Source organism: Azolla caroliniana, unplaced genomic scaffold (genome assembly GCF_043228905.1).
Source record: "Azolla caroliniana isolate FFs.n. ecotype wild unplaced genomic scaffold, voAzoCaro1.0.p SCAF_18, whole genome shotgun sequence".
NCBI lineage: Eukaryota > Viridiplantae > Streptophyta > Polypodiopsida > Salviniales > Salviniaceae > Azolla > Azolla caroliniana.
Window position 1 is genome coordinate 6,653,422 of NW_028230453.1, and position 20,569 is coordinate 6,673,990.

Consider the following 20,569-nt stretch of genomic DNA (forward strand, 5'->3'; position numbering starts at 1 on the left):
GACCTGTCAATCGGTTCGTACAGGTCCCGAACAATCAGAAGATCCTCCATCTTGATCTTCCAGTCGGCGTAATTTTGTGCATTCAGCACCATCATCATCGGCTGCCCGCTGCCGCCGCCTTCCATTTTCTGCAACAGTCGCTCTGATACCAGTTTGTAAAGAAAACACCGCTTGGATTCACCTTCTTCAGTCGGCCACAGCCTATTAATCGCGGATCAATGTAGCAGAAAATAAGAAATACAGAGAAAGACGCGATACACAGGGATTAACGTGGAAAACCCTATACGGGAAAAAACCACGGGAGTACGAGACTCCGAACCAAACTATGCACAGAGAAATATACAATGGCGAGCTGCAAGGCAACGACCTTGAGCTCGCTGTCCTCGCCACAGGCGGCGGAAGTACACAGAGGCGTCTACCTCTTCGTCTCTCTCTCGCTCTATCTCTCTCTCTCGGCTGCACTCACTTCTAATGAAAAATAAGCAACAACATAAACTGTTTGCCCTAAGTCATATTTATACATATATGACTTTCGGGCTATTTACAAATATAGCCACAAGGGCTCTTAGCAAACATATTCACAAATATGTCCCCGCATCCGGATCCGTATCCGGGTACTCTTCATCCGGCTCCGTAACCGGGGTCTTCATCATCCGGATCCGTATCCGGGTACTCTTCATCCGGCTCCGTAACCGGGGTCTTCATCATCCGGATCCGTATCCGGGTACTCTTCATCCGGCTCCGTAACCGGGGTCTTCATCTTCCGGATCCGTATCCGGGTACTCTTCATCCGGCTCCGTAACCGGGTACTCTTCATCATCTGGACATCCCATCCGGAGGGACCGAAATCCCAACAGTATGGACTATTAACAAATGTAGCCTCTACTACTATTATTCCTATTATTATAGTAACAGTCAATAAGCTGACTCATGTGTCGACTGTCCGGTCGGCTCGACTAGTCGGTCATGCCTTTGAGTTGAGATCCACTATACAATAGAGAATACAAGAAATGGTTACAACTCTCTCTCTTGAACTTAGAGGATAACCACTTATTGACTGCCACTGCTCTCTCTTGGTGAACTCTGCCACCACTCTCTCTCTCTCTCTCTCTCTCTCTCACACACACACACACACACACACACACACAATCTACACAACACTTTGTTATGTTTTGCTCTTTCTGTTCATCAACTACAACAACTCTCATAACACTTTATGTTTGCCCTAGGTGTATTTATACTTATACATAGTATGGGCTATTTACAAATATAGTTGTTATTATTTTTATCTAATAATAATAATAGTCGTTAATCAGCCGACTAATCGACTAGACAATTTGGATAGCCAACTCTTGTGTCAATTGTCCAGTCGGCTAGACTAGTTGGTCTTGTCATCGACTTGGGTCACTTATTGTCAACTCTCCTAGTCGACTATCTCTCAGTCGACTCTTTGTGTCTTCAACTGTCAACTCTCAACCCGACCATTCGTCTACTCCTTGTCTTCGATTGTCGGCTCTCATCCCGATCATTCGGCTCCTCCCATAGGAGGGACATATTCCTAGCAGGGGTAACCGATCAAACAATTAATGGCCTCATTTCCAAAGATATTTTTTAATACAACCTTGAGATTAATGTGTGGTGCAAGGCCAAGGACTCATCGGCCTATGTGTGCTTGTAGTGAAGAGAGCATTCAAATAGGGGTAGGTGTGGTGCCAGTTTTGACCCGAGAGCACGATGAAAGAAATAAAAGGAAACTTGAAGGGGGGCTAGGGAGGGCATCCACGGAAATAAAAGAAATCCAATGGAGGCTATGCATACATACATACATACATCTGTAAAGAATCAAGAGATGGATTCTGTGTAGCAGAATAGATATGAACTGTGTGTGTGTATGAGGGAGAGAGAGTGAGAGAGAGAGACAAGGAGTAAGACACAGAGAATACGCAAGGTAAAAGTATATTAACAAAGGAGAAAGACTCAACATTATACAAGGTGGGAGGAGGGTGCTTTATATAGTCACCCTCTCTCTTCATTAACTACAAGACTCATGGAGCATGGGTAATGTGAAAGCTCATAAGTTATGTGTCATAGAATATGATTCTATGACTCATACTAAATGCTAGAATACAAAGTGGTGACATAATGGTGACTCTTGACCGTTGGAGTGTCTATTCACTCTCAAGGTGAGTTCACACACTAGACCAAGTTGAGCTTTATTCCCAACACGCCCCCTCAAGCTCAAGTCGGGTCGGTTTCAGACGGTATCCGAAATCCGCTTCAACTTGCGTTTCGGAGTCTGCGTCGACTCGCATTTATGCAGAGTTGCGGAATCCGTGCTCCAACTTGCGTTGTGCGTAGTTGCGAAGTCTGTGCTTCGGCTTGCGACTTTCTTCGCGGCTTCATTGCACAGTTGTGGAATCCACGTGTTATTGCGTAGTGTCTTCAGTACTCCCCCTCAAGCTTGGTAGGTCAGGGATCGTCAATCCGAGATCGGTCATGAATTGCCATAACTTGTCCGCTACTAAGGCTTTAGTGAAGATGTCGGTCGTTTGAAGATTTGTGCTAATGTATTGTAGGTCGACATCACCAACTAGAACGCGCTCTCGGATGAAGTGATAGTGCACTTCGATGTGCTTTGTCCGCGCGTGGAACACCGGGTTTCCAGCCAGACAGATATTGCTCATGTTGTGGCAGTAAAGGGAAGTCAAATCCTTGATGGGTACGCCCAGATCCTTGAGTATCCTTTTGAACCATACGACTTCACATGCGGCCACTACCGCGCCCTTGTATTCCGCCTTTGTGCTCGAAAGAGCGACGATTGGTTGCTTTTTGCTGCTCGAGGATATTGCTCCACTACCGAGGGAAAAAACAAATCCGGAGGTTGATCTTCTATCGGCTTTGTAGCCGGCCCAATCGGCGTCTGTGTACTCCTCGAGTCGTATTGGCATTGCTGTCTTGTAGAGGATGCCGCAATCCATTGTGCCGTTCACGTATCGTAGAACTCGCTTAGCACAATCCAAGTGACTAACACGCGGTGCTTGCATGAATTGGCTAAGGAGACCGACCGGATAACTGAGATCGGGTCGTGTGATCGTGAGGTAGATGAGACTCCTAATGAATTGCCGATACTGAGTCGGCTCACATGCTTTGGTGCCGGAGTTTGCATCTAGTTTGAGATTGCGATCGAGCGGGGTTGTCGCGGATTTGCACTCAACCATACCGAACTTGTATAACAAGTTGAGGATGTAGTGCCGTTGAGAGATCATGATTCCAGCCAGAGTCCGAATTACCTCAATGCCGAGGAAGTAGTGGAGCTCCTTCATGACCGTCATCTCAAACTTGTCAGAAAGGAGGGATTTGACTTTATTGATTTCGACGAGATGCTCACCTCCAATGACTAGGTCATCCACATATAAGATGATGACGATCGGACTTGCGGAATCGCTTCGTATGTAGAGGGAGTTGTCCGAATTTGTCATACGGAAGCCGATTTGATGAAGATATTGTGTTATCTTCGAATGCCAAGCACGCGGTGCTTGCTTGAGGCCATAGAGTGGCTTCTTGAGTCGGCATATAGCTTTCGGATGAGTGCTCGAGTTGAAGCCGGGTGGTTGTACCATGTACACCTCTTTTTCTAAGTCGCCTTGTAGAAAGGCGTTCTTGACGTCCATTTGATGGAGGTGCCACCCTTTCACCGCGGCAAGCGCAATTACGGTCCGTACCGTCATCATCTTTGCCACCGGGGCAAAGGCCTCTTTGTAGTCAACTCTGTGCGTTTGTGCGTAGCCTTTCGCTATGAGTCGCGCTTTGTAGCGATTGACGGAACCGTCGGCGTTGTACTTCACTTTGTAAATCCATCTGCATCCGATCGCCTTTATGTGTGGTGAGGTGGGAACGAGATCCCATGTCTCGTTCTTGTGTAGTGCCTGCATCTCCTCATTCATGGCTTCGATCCATCGCGGATCCTTGGCTGCTTCGGAAAATGTTTCCGGCTCGCGTACTGTCGCCACCTTCATCATAAAGGCATAGTGATATGCCATGTAGTCGTTGTAGCTGAATCGGCTGACCAGATTCTTTTCACGGGTGGAGCAATGGAGCTTTTCATTTGCAGAGATGAGGGCTTTCTTAGCTCTTATTGGTACATCAAAGCCGCCGAACTCACTATTGAGTGAGTGAGTCGACTCATCGTCGTTGAAGCGATCGTCTTCGTATTCTGACATTTTCGCCTTGCCTTTGTCCATCTTCGGGCTAGGCTGTGATGTGCTTTGATCACTCAAAGGCTCTTGTGGTCCGCTCAGTCGGGTCGTGCTTGGAATTTCTTTGAACATGCGCGTAAGGTGATCTTCATCCTCTATCTCTTGTTCGGCGGATTCCGGCTCGAGCAGAGTCGGAGTTGAAGTTGTCTCTGGTGTGTACCAAGATGCGGACTCGTCAAAAACGATGTCTCGACTTACTCGAGATTTTCGAGTTGAGGGGTTGTAGCATTTGTACCCCTTTTGCTCTAGTGAGTATCCTACGAGGATACATTTCTCCGACTTCGGATCAAGCTTTTGACGCTTCTCGTCGGGGATGTGTACGTATGCTATCGCGCCGAATATCCGGGTGTGCGATAAGTCCGGCTTCTTCCCGAAGTATTTTTCGTGTGGAGTGACCTCGTGCACTCTGGATGTTGTGCACCGGTTCATTAGGTAGACGGCCGTGTTTGCAGCTTCGGCCCAATATGACTTGGGCATATGCTTCTCGTTCATCATGGCCCGCGCTACTTCGAGGATGTGCCGATTTTTGCGCTCGGCTACTCCGTTTTGTTGCGGAGTGTGTTGGCAAGTGAATTCTCGTCGAATTCCTTCCTTTTGGAGATACTCCGTGAAATCGTCCGAGAGGTATTCCTTGCCGCCATCCGATCGAAGGCATCGTACATGATGACCAGTGGCTTTTTCGACTTCGTTTTTAAACCTTTGGAAGTGTCCGAACACTTCGCTCTTTTGTTGTATCGGATAGAGCCAAGTGTGCCTGGAGAAGTCGTCGATGAAGAGCACGTAATATCGGCATCCACGGAATGTAGCCATCTACGCCAGTCCCCATACGTCGGAATGGACTACGTTGAGTAGACCTTTGCTCACGTTCCGCTCTTTCGGGAATGGGTGTCTGTGTTGCTTGCCGAATTGGCACGCTTCGCATACACCTTCAATCTCCTTCTCTTTGAATGTCAGGAGTCCGATGACGACTCCTTTCGATTTCATTGCTTTGAGTTTGTTGAGATTGATGTGGCCGATTCGCTTGTGCCATAGCTCTATGTCGGAGTCGGCTTTCGTGATTTTTGCGAACATGGCGGATTTCATCTCGTGTGAATCGATAATGAACATCCGGCCCTCTCTTCTTCCACGCGCGATGATTTAGCCCTCTTTTTCGATGAAGCACCCTTTTTGATCGAATCGTACTTGCATCCCTTGCTCAACCATTTGGCTGACCAAGACCAAATTCTTCGTGATGGTGGGAACATGCAAGACATTTTTAATGTATGTTTGCTTACCTCTTTCGCCGAAAGGAACATTGCCGATGTGCCAAATCGGGTGCGTAGTGTCATCTCCGGTTTCGACATAACCGGGTCGCTTCGGCTCTCGAAGTTCGAGAAACCATTCTTTATAAGATGTCATATGGTTTGAGGCTCCGTAGTCAACAAACCATACGTCTTCCGGATTGAGGGTACTAGTTGAGGTAGAGGCCGACATAGAGTTTGCTCTATGTTTCATCATGAACATTCCGCCACGGTTGGAGTTGTGTGCATACATTCCGCCATGATCTTCGTAGCCGGAGCTGTGCCTGTACATTCCGCTATACTCTTCGTAGTCGGAATTGTGCGCGTAATTCGTGAGTTGTCGGCTTGTGGAAGCCGATTCGTGCATCTTCTTTCGGCACTCTTCTTCGTGGTGGCTGAGCTTTCCGCAATATCCACATTCAGTTGCGTTTTGACGGCTCGGGCCGGAGTGGAAGTTCCACCTTCTTGCAAAGGTTCCTCGTTGGCTTCCGTTTTGCGGCCGAAATTGAGAGTTGTTGTCGTAGGTTGGACCTCGTCCGCCTTGTCCTTGGCCGAATCGGCCTCTCGCTTGTCTGCGTCCTCTTCCTCCGTTCGAGTGCGTGTAGAGCATGTGGCCTTCCGACGCATTGCTCCTTGTACGCACATGGTTTTCTTCGACCAATAGCATTGATTGTAGCTCGAAGAAGAAGGGAGATTTCTCCCTTGCTAGAACGGCGATTTGCATCACGTTGAACCGTGGTGCGAGGCCGCCGAGGCATACTTGCACCATCTCATCATCATCGATATTTACACCTATCGAGCCGAGCGAGTCGCAAAGCTCCTTGATCTTCAAGGTGTATGTCGTGATGGACATGTCCCTTTGTTGAATGTTGTTTAACTCTTGGCGGAGTTGAAGCCTTCTTGCGGTTGTGTTTGTCGCGAAAATCTTTCGTAGATTTTCCCATGCCTCCTTCGGCATCTTGGCTTCGCGAATGTAGTCGAGCATGTGATCGTGAACACATGTCGCCAAGCAATACATCACGCGTCTTGTGGCTTGCTCCATGTCGCGTATCCGGGAGCCGTTTCGACAGGTTGGTCTTCGTGCACTCCTTTGATGTAGCTCCAATAGCCTTGTCCGACAAGGTATTGGTGCATCTTGTACTCCCAAGATGCGAAGTTGTTTCGACCCAACTTCTCGGTAGGGAGAGCGCTCCCCATTTGAGTATTCATTATGTCGATTCTTCTTCTTCTTCTTCTCTCTTCGAATGCGAGCTATGTAGCGAAGCTACGATAGCAATGGGCCGGTTCTTGGTCGTCGGCGTAGGACACAACGCACGCGGATGGGCTAGATCGAGCTACCAAGTCGCTCTGATACCATGTAAAGAATCAAGAGATGGATTCTGTACAGCAGAATAGATATGAACTCTGTGTGTATGAGAGAGAGTGAGAGAGTGAGAGACAAGGAGTAAGACACAGAGAATACGCAAGGTAAAAGTATATTAACAAAGGAGAAAGACTCAACATTATACAAGGTGGAAGGAGGGTGCTTTATATAGTCACCCTCTCTCTTCATTAACTACAAGACTCATGGAGCATGGGTAATGTGAAAGCTCATAAGTTATGTGTCATAGAATATGATTCTATGACTCATACTAAATGCTAGAATACAAAGTGGTGACATAAGGGTGATTATTGACCGTTGGAGTGTCTATTCACTCTTAAGGTGAGTTCACACACTAGACCAAGTTGAGCTTGATTCTCAACAACATCAATGTGACTAAGTACTAGCAAATATTAAAGAGGGCAATTGAGGGAATCTTGAGCACGAATGGATGCATGTTGTTCAACGAAGGGCGCGAGCAATCTACACTGTTCGATGTGGATAGAAAAAAAGTGTACGCTTAAAAGTTCACTTTTTGGGGAGCCCGACGAGCTTGACCACTAACATTACTTGAGATTGCAAGAGCCCTACTCACTATTTTGGGAACCAGAGGAGTCTGACTGACCTTATTGGGAGCCTGAGGAGCATGACTCGTGCAAATTGCCGTCTGAATCGGCCCGTATTTCTGAGCTAATCCACCACGGTAGATTTGCACCATCTCATCTTCGTCCACAATCACGTTGATGGAACCAAGTGCATCACAGATCTCTTTGATCCTTGTGGTGTAGTTAGTGATCGACATACCTCCTTGTCTGACGTTGTTGAGCTCCTACCCGAGCTGCAACTTACAGGTTGTGGTGCTAGCGGTGAAGACCCTCTTCAAGTTCCCCCAAGCATCCTTTGAGGACTTCACATCTTTTATGTTCCGGAGATTCTGGTTGTGGACACACGAGGCAAAGCAGTAGAACACTCAGGTTACTACTTGCTCCCAAGCTGGGAAGTCTCTAAGTGCTAGCTCTGGTGGTACTTCGTTTGCTCCTTCAACATAGCTCTAGTACCTGTGTCCGAGCAGGTACCGGTGCATCTTGTATGACCAAGATGCGTAGTTGCTTCTGTCAAGCTTCTCCATTGGAAGCAAGCTGCCCATACCTCTATCCATGTTCCTATCTATACTTGTCCGGAAGACAAAAGCTTGTTTCTGTGTTTTTCTTCGCTTTATTGATTGCAGAGGATCCTTAACCCTTGCGCTCTGATACCATGTAAAGGGTTGTGTATGTGGAAGCTCGTAAGTTGACTAACACAACCAGCTAGGCCGGACAATAGAAGACGGTTAGGAATACACAAAGAGTGAGAGTGAGAGTGAGAGTGAGAGATAGATAGATAGATAGATAGATCTTCTTCTCTTCTTCGGAGGTCAAATATGACCTATGAGACCAAAAATATTACATTTCACGTGATACGTGTGAAAGTGAGTAGTGACTCTCGATGTTCAAGAACTTTACCAATGAATGTTGCAATTGAGTGTGCACATTGTGGTTGTGAGAGGAATTCATGCAAAGATTGGGCTCGATCGAAGAGATGTGGAAAGCATGGTCAAATATGATCAAAGGCAGAGCATTGTATCAAAGTGTGATACTCAGACTCGCGAACTTGTTTAGGGAAAAGTGTGCATAGCCGACCACTCTCATCACTTGTACCCCAACGCCCTGTTTCACATCGCAATGCATGTGAGCTAAGTCGCATGGAAGTAATGGTTCGAATGGCAAATAACGGTATGGGCTCTAACATGTATGGATGTGTATGATTTCCCCGTTCCGCAATGAATATGGTTTTGTAGTTAGGTGCAACATGTGTAGTATAATGTGTGAAGCATGAGCCTCCACATTTGTCCCATGTCATGATACATTGGCATTGCAAAAATGCCTCATTTACAGAGGAATCTAATGATGCATCATGAAGCAAGTGTCTCGCATCCCATCTACCAAACCATTTTTCTATATCTTGCATCCAACCGGAACACAAAATTTTGCTTTTATGCGTCTTTTGGATCTTTTTGCTTGCTTCCCACGCAATTCTAGGAAGTCGATGTGAGGGACTTTTTTGAACCTTAAGCATGTATTCAACAACCCTTTCCATGGCCAGGATCTCAATGGGAAGTGATCCCGTCTCAAGGAGGAGGAGGGTGTAGGGCGTTTGTTTCTTAACTTGTAGAAACTTGGTAAGAAAATGCTTTTGGACATTTTCAAACTCTTTCCACATAGATTTAGGGATACTACCGCCCCATACTTCCACCCCATAGAGAAGAACCGGTGTCACCAAAGTGTCGAAAATATATTTCTTGAGGACCCAACACTTAATATCTCCAAGATTGCATGTGTTCTCAAATGCATAGTATGCTTGCTTGCCTGCCTCTAAGCGGCGTGTAGCACATTCATTCCATCTATGATTTGAAGGAACTTCAAGGCCAAGATATTTGAAGCTTTCCACACATTCAAGTGGCTCATTGTTGTACATAATGCATGGTTTATCTCTTTTTTGGCTCTTCACAAGCATAATCTTTGTTTTAGAGCTATTGACACTTAATTTGGTATGCATGCAAAAAAATTCCAATCCCTTCATAAGCTTTTGTGCATCTCCTAAAGTATTTGCAAAAAGCACTACATCATCTGCATATAGCAAAAGCATAATTACTACATTCCCAATGGCAACTTCTTCAACACATTCTTCCTTTGCAAACTTGGTAACCATTTCTTCCAATTCATCAATGCATAGACCAAATAGTGTTGGTGAGAGTGGGCATCCTTGCTTAACACCAATAGTGCTTTTGAAAAAGTCTGAAAGTTTATCTCTCATGCGCACACAACATATAACTTGCTCATAAATTTGGGAAATTGCAAGCATATATTCACTTGGCACCTCAAGTTCTTCAATTCGCCTCCAAAGATGCTCACGAGGTACCATATCAAAAGCTTTCTTGAAGTCTACAAAGCAACAATATAAACCTTTATCTCTAAGGCGACTTTCCTCCATTAGTACTCAAAGGGTGATAAGGTGATCAATGGTGCCATGGTGTTTCTGAAAGCCAGCTTGTCCATAAGCTCTCTTACCACTTTTTTCAGCCCATACACTTATCTTTGATTCCATTATACATCCAAATAGTTTTGCCATTAATGAGCCAACCATGATGGTTCGATAGTTGTTTACATTATTTATATCTCCACCTTTATGTAAAGGTTTGATCCAATTTGTAGTCCAATCGTATGGCATACCATGTTGCAATGCATCATTAAACATATCGCTTATCCATATATGTGCTTCCTTTCCCGTCCATTTGAGCATTTCAGCCTTTATACATTGAAGATCGCTTGCCTTTCGAGAGGCCAATTTCTTAAGTCCTATGCATATATCTTCAATTGTAAAGAAGGGAGGCATATGGGAAAGAGAACCATAACACATCATCTTTCCGGCAAGAGAGAGAGAGAGAGAGAGAGAGAGAGAGAGAGAGAGAGAGAGCAGAAACCAAGAAAACTTCTATTAAAAATGACTCAATACAAAACAATGTGCTCATAAACAAAACAAAACTTTTATGTAACATTTTCATGGCATGTTTTTATTTTACACTTAGAATCTTTTGGAGTTTTTGATGTATGTTTCTGAGTCGGGCTCCTGCCCTAGGTTTGGGGCTCCTGATATGAGCGAGTCGGGCTCCCAGTGTCAGAGGTTGTTAGAGAGTTGGGCTCGTGGTGACCAAGGTTATCAGAGTCGGGCTCCTTGTGACAGACATTGTTAGCTTTTTTTATCCACATCAGACGGTGCAGATTGCACATGCCTGCAGCTGAGCAACGTGCACCGCCCGTGCCCGCGATGCACTCGTTTGCGCTCTTTAATATTTGGTAGCAGTTAGACGCGAGCATACATACATACAAACATACATACATACATGAATGCATGCATACATACATACATAGTTATACATACCATATATATGTATGTATATGTTAATTTAATTACTCTTATTCTTCATGTATATAATACGCAGGTTTCTCTGCAGTCAAGCTTTTTCCGCCATAGTCCCACGGTAAACTCGACGAAGGACGAAGGACGGGCAGAAGGCAGAAAACACGACATGGCAGAGTCGAGTGATGCGGGAACTTCTGTAGATGCAGACCATCCTCAAACGAAGAAGACGAACAAAATCCAAGTCTCCTATAACAAGAAGCCTCTCTACTTCTATGTTAACCTTGCTGAGGTCAGACACATTTCTCTCTCTCTCTCTCTCTCTCTCTCTCTCTCTCTCTCTCTCTCTCTCTCTCTCTATTTCCTTTTGAGATTCTCTGTAATGATCCGATGTATTAATTTTATGTGTTTATTCATCCATCTTCGTCTATAGCTTTTTTCTGATTCTCGGCTCTTTTCTGGTTATTTCTTGTAATCATCTGATGCATTAGTTTTATGCGTTTATCATCGATCTCCGTTTATGTCTCAACCTATGAAAAAAGATGGTCAGAATCTCTCCCGCACTCTCAATCCTTCTGGCTTTCTCATTTTGCAATAATCTGATGGATCGGTGAATATTAATTAGAGAGATCATCAGATACATTAATGCTTCCTACATACACATAGTAATGTTGTAGATTTTAAAACTTTTCCTTCGTCTGTGTTCAAAAGGCTAGACTATTATCAGACTAGACTTCAATCAACTTCTGTGTATGATCAGATGTTAAGCTAGATGTCATCTATTTTAACTATTATCTTGTTGATCCGTTGGATTCAAAGATCTTTTTAATTCTGGCTCGAGCAAGTTTCTTCTCACTGTGTGGCAAATAAAAGAACGGCATTTGATATGTATGAACCTTGTCGAGATGAGAGAAGACTTAAACATCAACTTCTGAATATGATCAGATCTTTATCTAGACCTCCACAATTTTAACTATAATCTCGTTGATCCTTGCCATGAGCAGAATTCTTCCAATTTGGAATTTTCCAAATAAGGGGAAGTATTAGAAATCAGAAGTATCATCTTCAAACTTTAGTTATGTTTGACTAACAGAGAAACTTAATGTATATCTAATAGTCTTAGATTTGGAGGAAATTTCCTACTATTACTGCTATATACTTGTCATTGACATTTAATGAACAGATAAACATCTAACTTTGAAGCTTCTACTGTAAATGGCATGTTTCATTGATTGAGCTTTTAGGAGAAAACAGGGCTCTTCATTTACTACAAGACTATTCAAATTTATAAAGCAAGCACAAATGCAGATGAATATGTAAATTTGTGTATTATCTGAAGGATGTTTAAATTTAAGGTTGAGTTTTTGCGTAGCAAAGGATCTGTGAATCAGCACCTAAGATCATTGTTGTGGTTGCAAAATGTTTCTTTTTTGATGAAAAATGAAATAAACCATGGAGATCCCTCAAAAGTAGTCCTATATTGGTGTAAGTGTAAAGCTAAATAAATGATGAATCCAACGCCATACAGGAAGAGATAAATCCTTGTATACTCTTTTTTTATGTAGCAAGATTCATGTCTCTCCTTGTTTTCTCTGTTTCTTCTACTCATATCCCCATTGCTACTCAATAGTTATTGGAACTAGCTCTCCCTACTCCAAATAGCATTGTTTAGAAGTTTGTAGATCATTAAAGATTTGATGATGAGGCAAAACCAAGACCTTCCTTGCCCACAAGAAACCAATCATCCCCGAAATGTCCCTTATGATGAGTAGAAATATAGTAGTAACTCGCCTCTTGCTCGCTGACATCATCTTTTATATGCAGAATTACAATGTACATTGTATGGAATGAATAGAGGTTAAATCTCTAACTTTCCCATGTGAAATTGTCCACAGAGATATTTGCAACAATATGGAGAAGTGGAACTGTCAGGCCTAGGGATGGGTATGTTCTGCTTTCTGGCGCAACTTCTCTGAATTATTGTCAGTAATTTCTCATACACCATGAAACATTATTCAAACACTTACAGAATATATATTTTTTGCAGCTATTGCTACTCTGGTCACTATAGCACAGATTCTGAAGAAAAATCAGCTTGCCGTTGAGAAAAGTCTCACCTATTCCTCTCTCATTTATTTACACACACACACACATATGCACATGTATACAGCTTATATGTATAGATACACACACATAGAACATATATATGTAGCATATGCATGTCAATGTTTTCTATTTATGTGATATATACACACAACATGTAGGTGAATTGCTTAGATATTTGACATGCTGCAGGAATTGAGACATCTATTGCTGATTTCAAAGATGAATCAAGAGATCGAATGGTGCAAAAGCCAAAGGTAGTGAGTCTATGATAGAGAACTTAGATGGAACTTTTTTTAAATGAGTTATTTTAGTGTGATTTACAACTTAACACACATCAAATGCTGCAGATCATTATAACTCTGGCAAAATCAAGTCAGTTTGATGAGCTTATGGGATCAGTTGTCACAGATTACGATGATGAGGATGTTGATCACTACGAAGAAGTAGACTAGATTAATACGTGGTGAAATCAAGTTAATACAATTTCTTCTTATGGAAAAGAGTAATCGAGAAGAGGGATTTTGTTTACCAAAGTTATTTCCTCGTTTGGTACATCTATACATCTTGTTACTTTCGTCAAGCCTTGTAAAATGTTCTTGGCATTTGATTAAGAATGGTAGAAAGAAAATGCCATCATATAAGAATTTAATGTGTGGAATGAAGAGAAGTCTATGAGAGTAGAATGCTCGGCGTGTTACCTACTAATAGAAAGAAAAATTGGAAGGGAAAAAAACAATCTTGTTATGCCATCTATCAACCTATTTTTTGTAAGAAAAAACAAAAAAAAATCATATTAAAGAAAAAACAAAAAAAATCATATTAGACACCACAATGACAATTGACCATGGGCGTTAAAGAATGTCGAAATGAGTATTAGAATCTAAGTCTTCAATGTTTTATCTATGTAGAGAAAATCCTAGAAGGTTTTATGTTTTATATTGGCACCTATTGTGAATCATTCAAACTCATCAATAAAATGCTTCATAAATTAAAAGGGTGTATGGAGAGATTACCTTTGACATGCTTATTGTGCAAAACTTGGTTACAAACAAGTTTAGTATCCACTATGAAAGATTTATTGGCTTAAGAAAATGTTAAGGTGCATCCTCAAGAAATACAAATTGGTATTGAATACACTTAAGGTGCATCCTCAAGTTTGTATGACAATGGTATATCAAACAAATCATTTAGGAATCAAGTAAGTTTGACAATGCCATAGAGACATGACTTTTGTGTAGTTATTATTAGAATGTGACACTCACAATTACAATCTGAAAAGTGATGCTCTCATTTAATGAATTGAAGAGGTTTTATAATTTGGATTCTTGTGGTTTTTCCATCCCCTATTGATGGTGACATAAATTGACACATACGTGATATTCGTAATATTCGAGAATGGAAAATTACCCCAAGAATATTATAATATTATATTAAAACGAATTATTTAAAATAATTAATATAATAATAATTCATTAATGCATTATGCCCACTAATAATTAATTAATTCAATATTAGAACAGTATCCGTTATCAATCTATGTTATTCCGTGAAGTTTCTGAAAGAGTTTCACTTCGATTCGAAATCAGAAATTGAACTTAGACGCAAACAGGAAATAAGAAAGAACACACAATTTACGTGGAAAACCCTGATTTAGGGAAAAACCACGGAACAGAGCTTTCACTATGAGAAATGACAGAATACAATCATAGAACAATGAAACCTGATTTGGTATGAGCATGTACTGAAACCACGATTTCAGTCAAGCTCTTCAAACTCTAGCACGCAGGTGACTATTCCTTCCGAAGCTTCCGAAGCTTCTCTGTCTTTTTCTCTTTTGCTTCACACTTCTTTTCTTCTTACTTAGCTTCTGAGTACGTATACTCTTACACAGCCACTACTGTGCAGAAAACCAGTCGTTCTCAGATTTACCACACACACACTACTCGTTTTTCTCTCATATATCTATATCTCACACCCTCACATACGCTATGTAGGTTTTCCCCTTTTCTCACTATTTCACTCTTAGTGAGTTATCCCACATACAGGCGCACTACCAGGCCTGTCAGCATATATATACTAAGTCATTTTCTTCTTTGAATGTAGAAGACATATGTATATGTATATGTGTGTCTATTCGACTGAGTATGAATTTGACTCTCTCACCGAATTCGATCAGCTAACCCCCGATTCGGTTCTTCGCAACTGACTATTCTTTTACTTTCCGAATTTTGACCAAATTCGGTAATTCGGTTTTTCGGCCGATTTCAGTGATTCGACTCTAATCAGCTTTTCGACCGATTTCGACCAGTCGACACTCAAGTCGACTTTTCGGCCGACTCCCCCGCAAGGAGGGACGCCTTTACACAACAAACTCCCCCTTCACTCCTGTAGGGGGAGAACCAACCAAGCCAATCTTATTCCGGCATGCAACAAGTTTTTCCATAGGCAAAATTTTTGTGAGCATGTCTGAGCCATTTTCTTCAGTGGGGATCTTAGATAGAACAAACTCATTTTCTTCCACTCTTTCTCTTAACCAATGGTACCTTCTTTGAATGTGCTTTGTACGAGAGTGGTAGGTAGCATTTTTAGCCAGATGGATAGCACTTTGATTGTCACAATGAAGTAAGTACTTGTCTTGCTTCAATCCTAGTTCGTTCAAGAACTCTCTCATCCAAATCAGTTCTTTTCCGGCTTCCACTGCAGCCATATACTCAGCCTCGGTGGTAGACAAAGCCACAACCTTTTGCAATCTTGATTGCCATGACACAGCTCCCCCTGAATACGTCATCACATACCCTGATGTGGATCGGCTAGAATCTACATCACCCGACATGTCAGAATCTGTAAAACCTTCTAGCACAGGTTTCCCGGAGCCATATCTAAGACCTACATTCGAAGTTCCTTTGAGGTATCTAAGAATCCATTTCACAGCTTCCCAATGCTCCCTTCCAGGATTTCCCATGTATCGACTAACTGTCCCGACAGCAAATGCAATGTCCGGCCTTGTGCAAACCATAGCATACATAAGGCTACCAACCGCAGAGGCATACGGCACTCTTCTCATCTCTGCCTTATCTTTCTCAGATTTCGGACATTGTCCTGAATTTAACTTACAGTCCATTGGCAATGGAGATCCGACTGATTTTGCATCGCACATATTAAACCTTTGCAAAACTTTTGTCACATATTTCTCTTGTGACAGCCATAGCAAGTTTTCAGTCCTGTCCCGGACTATATGCATTCCCAAAATCTGTTTTGCCGGTCCTAAGTCTTTCATAGCAAATGATTTGCTCAATGATTTCTTCAAGCTTGCAATCTTTTTGACATCCTATCCAACAACCAACATATCATCCACATACAACAACAGAATAAGAAAGTCACCCTCATTATACCTTTTCACAAATACACAATGATCAGCTTGTGTTTTGTGGAATCCATGTTCCAACATGAAGGACTCAAATTTCTTATACCATTGTCGTGGAGCTTGCTTTAAACCATACAAGCTTTTCTTCAACCTACACACGAGATTTTCTTTTCCTTTTACCTCAAAGCCATCCGGTTGCATATAGATTTCCTCTTCTAGCTCACCATGCAAGAAGGCTGTTTTAACATCTAGTTGTTCAATTTCAAGATTCATACTAGCGGCCATACTCAAGACAGTCCGAATAGAGGTCATTTTTACAACTGGGGCAAAAAATCTCATCAAAGTCAACACCCTTTTTCTGTTGGAAACCCTTTACGACGATACGGGCCTTATACCTGGGTGTACTACCATCTTCACCAGTCTTTAATTTGTAGACCCATTTGTTTCTAAGTGCCTTCTTACCATCAGGCAACTCCATCAGCTCATAAGTTAGGTTCTCATGCAAGGAATCCATTTCTTCTTGCATGGCATTATACCATTTCTCCTTGTGTACATCAGTCATGGCCTCTTCATAGCATTCTGGTTCCCCTTCATCAGTCAAGAGAACATATTGACTGGCTGGATATCTAGAAGAGACCTTCCTTTGTCTTCGTGGATATCTTCTCCCTTCAATAATTGGCTGATGGCCGTTTTCTTCCAGCAACTCATCTTCCGACTCCAATTCGTGTGTATCAGTCAGATGTTGGGTGTCGACCGACTCAGATTGTTGTTGGGTGTCGACTGACTCAAATTCAATTTCATTAGCCGATTGTTGTGTGGGAGTCGGATCGACTAGTATTGACTCCATAGCAGTGATCGATTTGGGAGACGACTCTGGTCTTTGTTGCTCCCAGTCCTCGATTGTCTTGTCTTCCATGAATATGACATCTCGACTTCTTATCACTTTCTTGTCAAGGAGATCCCACATTCTGTACCCGAACTCGTCTTCCGAGTACCCCAAGAATATACAAGGTTTGGACTTGCTGTCCAGTTTTGACCTCTGATCTTTAGCAACATGTACATAGGCCAAACATCCAAACACCTTTAAGTGCTGATAAGACACATTTCTTCTTGTCCACACTCTTTGTGGTACATCCCCCTTCAAAGGCACTGATGGAGACCTGTTTATGAGATAAATAGCCGTCAACATTGCTTCAACCCAATATGATTTTGGCAATTTTGCATGTGCCAACATGCTTCTTACCCTTTCCATTATGGTTCGATTCATTCTTTCTGCTAGACCATTTAGCTCAGGTGTCTTCGGCACCGTATACTCAAGTTTGATGCCTTGAGTCTTGCAATACATCTCAAATTGGCCTCTATATTCACCACCGTTATCTGTCCGGACAGCCTTCAGCTTCTGTCCGGATTCTCTTTCTGCCCTGGCATGAAACTCTTTAAAGACCGACAACACTTGGTCTTTAGACACCAGCACATAAGCCCACACTTTCCTACTGAAGTCATCAATAAATGTGACAAAGTATTGTCCTCCACGATGAGATGGGGCATCAACATAACATACATCGGTGTGAACCAACCTAAGGCATGCTCTCTCCTCATTGGAGGCCTAGAGTGAAACGCTGTTCTATTTTGTTTTCCAGCCAGGCAATCCACACACTTTTCCAAATGCACTCCTTTCACCTCTGGTAGGAAATCCTTTTCCGCAAGGATATGCATTCCCCTTTCACTCATATGTCCGAGCCTTTTATGCCACAACTCACCATCTGAGCCAGCCACTACATTTGCTTCCTCTCGACACAACTTCCCATGCATTACATATAGTGTGTTCTGTTTTTGGGCTCGAGCCACGATCAGGCTCCCTTTACAGAACTTCCATGAACCATTTTGGAAGCCACCGCTGTACCCTTCATCGTCTAGCCGTCCAGCCGATATCAAGTTCAACCTGATATCCGGAACATGACGTACATCCTTCAACATTAACCTGCAGCCTGTAGATGTTAGCAAGCACACAGTTCCTATGCCCACAATCTTGCATTCCCCGTCATTTCCCATCTTTACATGACCATAGTCACCCGCTGTGTAGGATGAGAAACATTCTCTTTTGGGAGTTAGGTGAAATGATGCACCGGAATCCACTACCCATGAGCTCTCAGCACTTGCAAGATTCACACTAGCTTGTTCACATATGAACAACATCTCTTCCTCACTAGTTGCGATGGCTGAGGTATTTTTATCATCGGAGATTTTTCTAGGTTCGATCTCATCAGCCATGCCTTTGTCCTTCCTAAGGTGTCGACAATTCTTTTGGAAGTGGCCAGGCTTCCCACAATAAAAACATGTAGGTCTTCCTCTAGATTTCGACCTAAACCTATCCCCATTTTCTAGACTTCTATGTTCTCTTCTACCTCTACTAAATTCTTGGGTCACATTAGCCTCCGATTGAGATAAAGCACTTTTATCCTTTCTTCTTGTCTCTTCATTTAGAATAGTCGTTTTTACTACTTGTAAGGATAAGTTGTCTTCTTTACATGAAGTGCTGAGTGTTACTATTAGGTTTTCCCAACTATCGGGTAGAGTACATAATAATAGTGTGGCCTGCATACAATCATCTAATGGGAACTTTGATGATGCTAACTGATTCACTAGTCCCATAAACGCACTAATGTGCTCTACTATACTCTCTCCGTCTACATACTTCAGTCTCACTATCTTCCTCATCAAGAAGGTCTTATTTAAGGCATTTTTCCTTTCATAGAGAGCGGAAAGCTTATGCCATAGCTCGAAGGCATTTGTGTCACTCGCTACATGTTGTAGGACACTAATGTCTACACATTGTCTTATGGTCGCCACTGCCTTCCTATTTAGGATTCTCCACTCCGAATCTATTACCCCCTTTGGTATATCCTTGTTTTCTATAGGCTCATACAAGTCTTTTACTATTAGGAGATCTTCCATTTTGATCTTCCAATCTGAATAGTTTTGTGAGTTCAAGACAATCATCCCAGGAAAGCCACTCACGCTCCCTTCCATCTAGAACCTATGCTCTGATACCAGTTTGAAAGAGTTTCACTCCGATTCGAAATCAGAAATTGAACTTAGACGCAAACAGGAAATAAGAAAGAACACACAATTTACGTGGAAAACCCTGATTTAGGGAAAAACCACGGAACAGAGCTTTCACTATGAGAAATGACAGAATACAATCATAGAACAATGAAACCTTATTTGGTATGAGCATGTACTGAAACCACGATTTCAGTCAAGCTCTTCAAACTCTAGCACGCAGGTGACTATTCCTTCCGAAGCTTCCGAAGCTTCTCTGTCTTTTTCTCTTTTGCTTCACACTTCTTTTCTTCTTACTTAGCTTCTGAGTACGTATACTCTTACACAGCCACTATTGTGCAGAAAACCAGTCGTTCTCAGATTTACCACACACACACTACTCGTTTTTCTCTCATATATCTATATCTCACACCCTCACATACGCTATGTAGGTTTTCCCCTTTTCTCACTATCTCACTCTTAGTGAGTTATCCCACATACAGGCGCACTACCAGGCCTGTCAGCATATATATACTAAGTCATTTTCTTCTTTGAATGTAGAAGACATATGTATATGTATATGTGTGTCTATTCGACTGAGTACGAATTTGACTCTCTCACCGAATTCGATCAGCTAACCCCCGATTCAGTTCTTCGCAACTGACTATTCTTTTACTTTCCGAATTTTGACCAAATTCGGTAATTCGGTTTTTCGGCCGATTTCAGTGATTCGACTCTAATCGGCTTTTCGACCGATTTCGACCAGTCGACACTCAAGTCGACTTTTCGGCCAACTCCCCCGCAAGGAGGGACGCCTTTACACAACAGTTTCCTCAACCAAATTAGGAGAAATTAATTCACTAACAATTAAATAATTAGGGTTTCAACCGAAATTAGGGCTTCTGCAAAACCCTGAGTTTGCAGACCGAATATCGCTACATCCGTCGCGCAGACAAGGATGCAGAAGGAGGCGAGGACACAGGCTGAGAAGAGAAATATGGTTGAGATTAGGGTTTTCAGTCGAAGCCCTAATTTTCAGACCAAGAACAGGATACAAGGGAGGCAAGGATGAGGCGTCGCGCACAAAGGACGCAGGGGGAGGCGAGGATGGAGAGGAAAAAAAAGGATTTTTTTGTCAAACAAAAACAAAGAAAACGAGTACTTGTAGAAGCATTCGTATGCATTCGTGGGGCCTTCCCCACGA

The 20,569-nt window shown here is 42.6% G+C and overlaps 1 protein-coding gene across 1 annotated transcript; it reads left to right on the plus strand.

The window, feature by feature from the left end:
- Positions 1 to 10,901: 10,901 nt before the first annotated feature.
- Positions 10,902 to 13,709, plus strand: LOC147852277 (uncharacterized protein At2g34160-like). The gene is made up of 5 exons (XM_087333748.1): positions 10,902 to 11,145; positions 12,749 to 12,797; positions 12,901 to 12,963; positions 13,149 to 13,213; positions 13,307 to 13,709. The coding sequence occupies exons 1-5, from the start codon at positions 11,023 to 11,025 to the stop codon at positions 13,409 to 13,411; spliced, it is 405 nt and encodes a 134-aa protein (XP_087189874.1). The 5' UTR covers positions 10,902 to 11,022; the 3' UTR covers positions 13,412 to 13,709.
- Positions 13,710 to 20,569: the final 6,860 nt, after the last annotated feature.

Coding starts and splice junctions, on each gene's coding strand:
- LOC147852277 (XM_087333748.1), top strand. CDS start 11,023: ATGGCAGAGTCGAGTGATGCGGGAACTTCTGTAGATGCAGACCATCCT. Junction 11,146..12,748: donor TCTATGTTAACCTTGCTGAG/GTCAGACACATT, acceptor AATTGTCCACAG/AGATATTTGCAACAATATGG. Junction 12,964..13,148: donor TCAGCTTGCCGTTGAGAAAA/GTCTCACCTATT, acceptor GACATGCTGCAG/GAATTGAGACATCTATTGCT.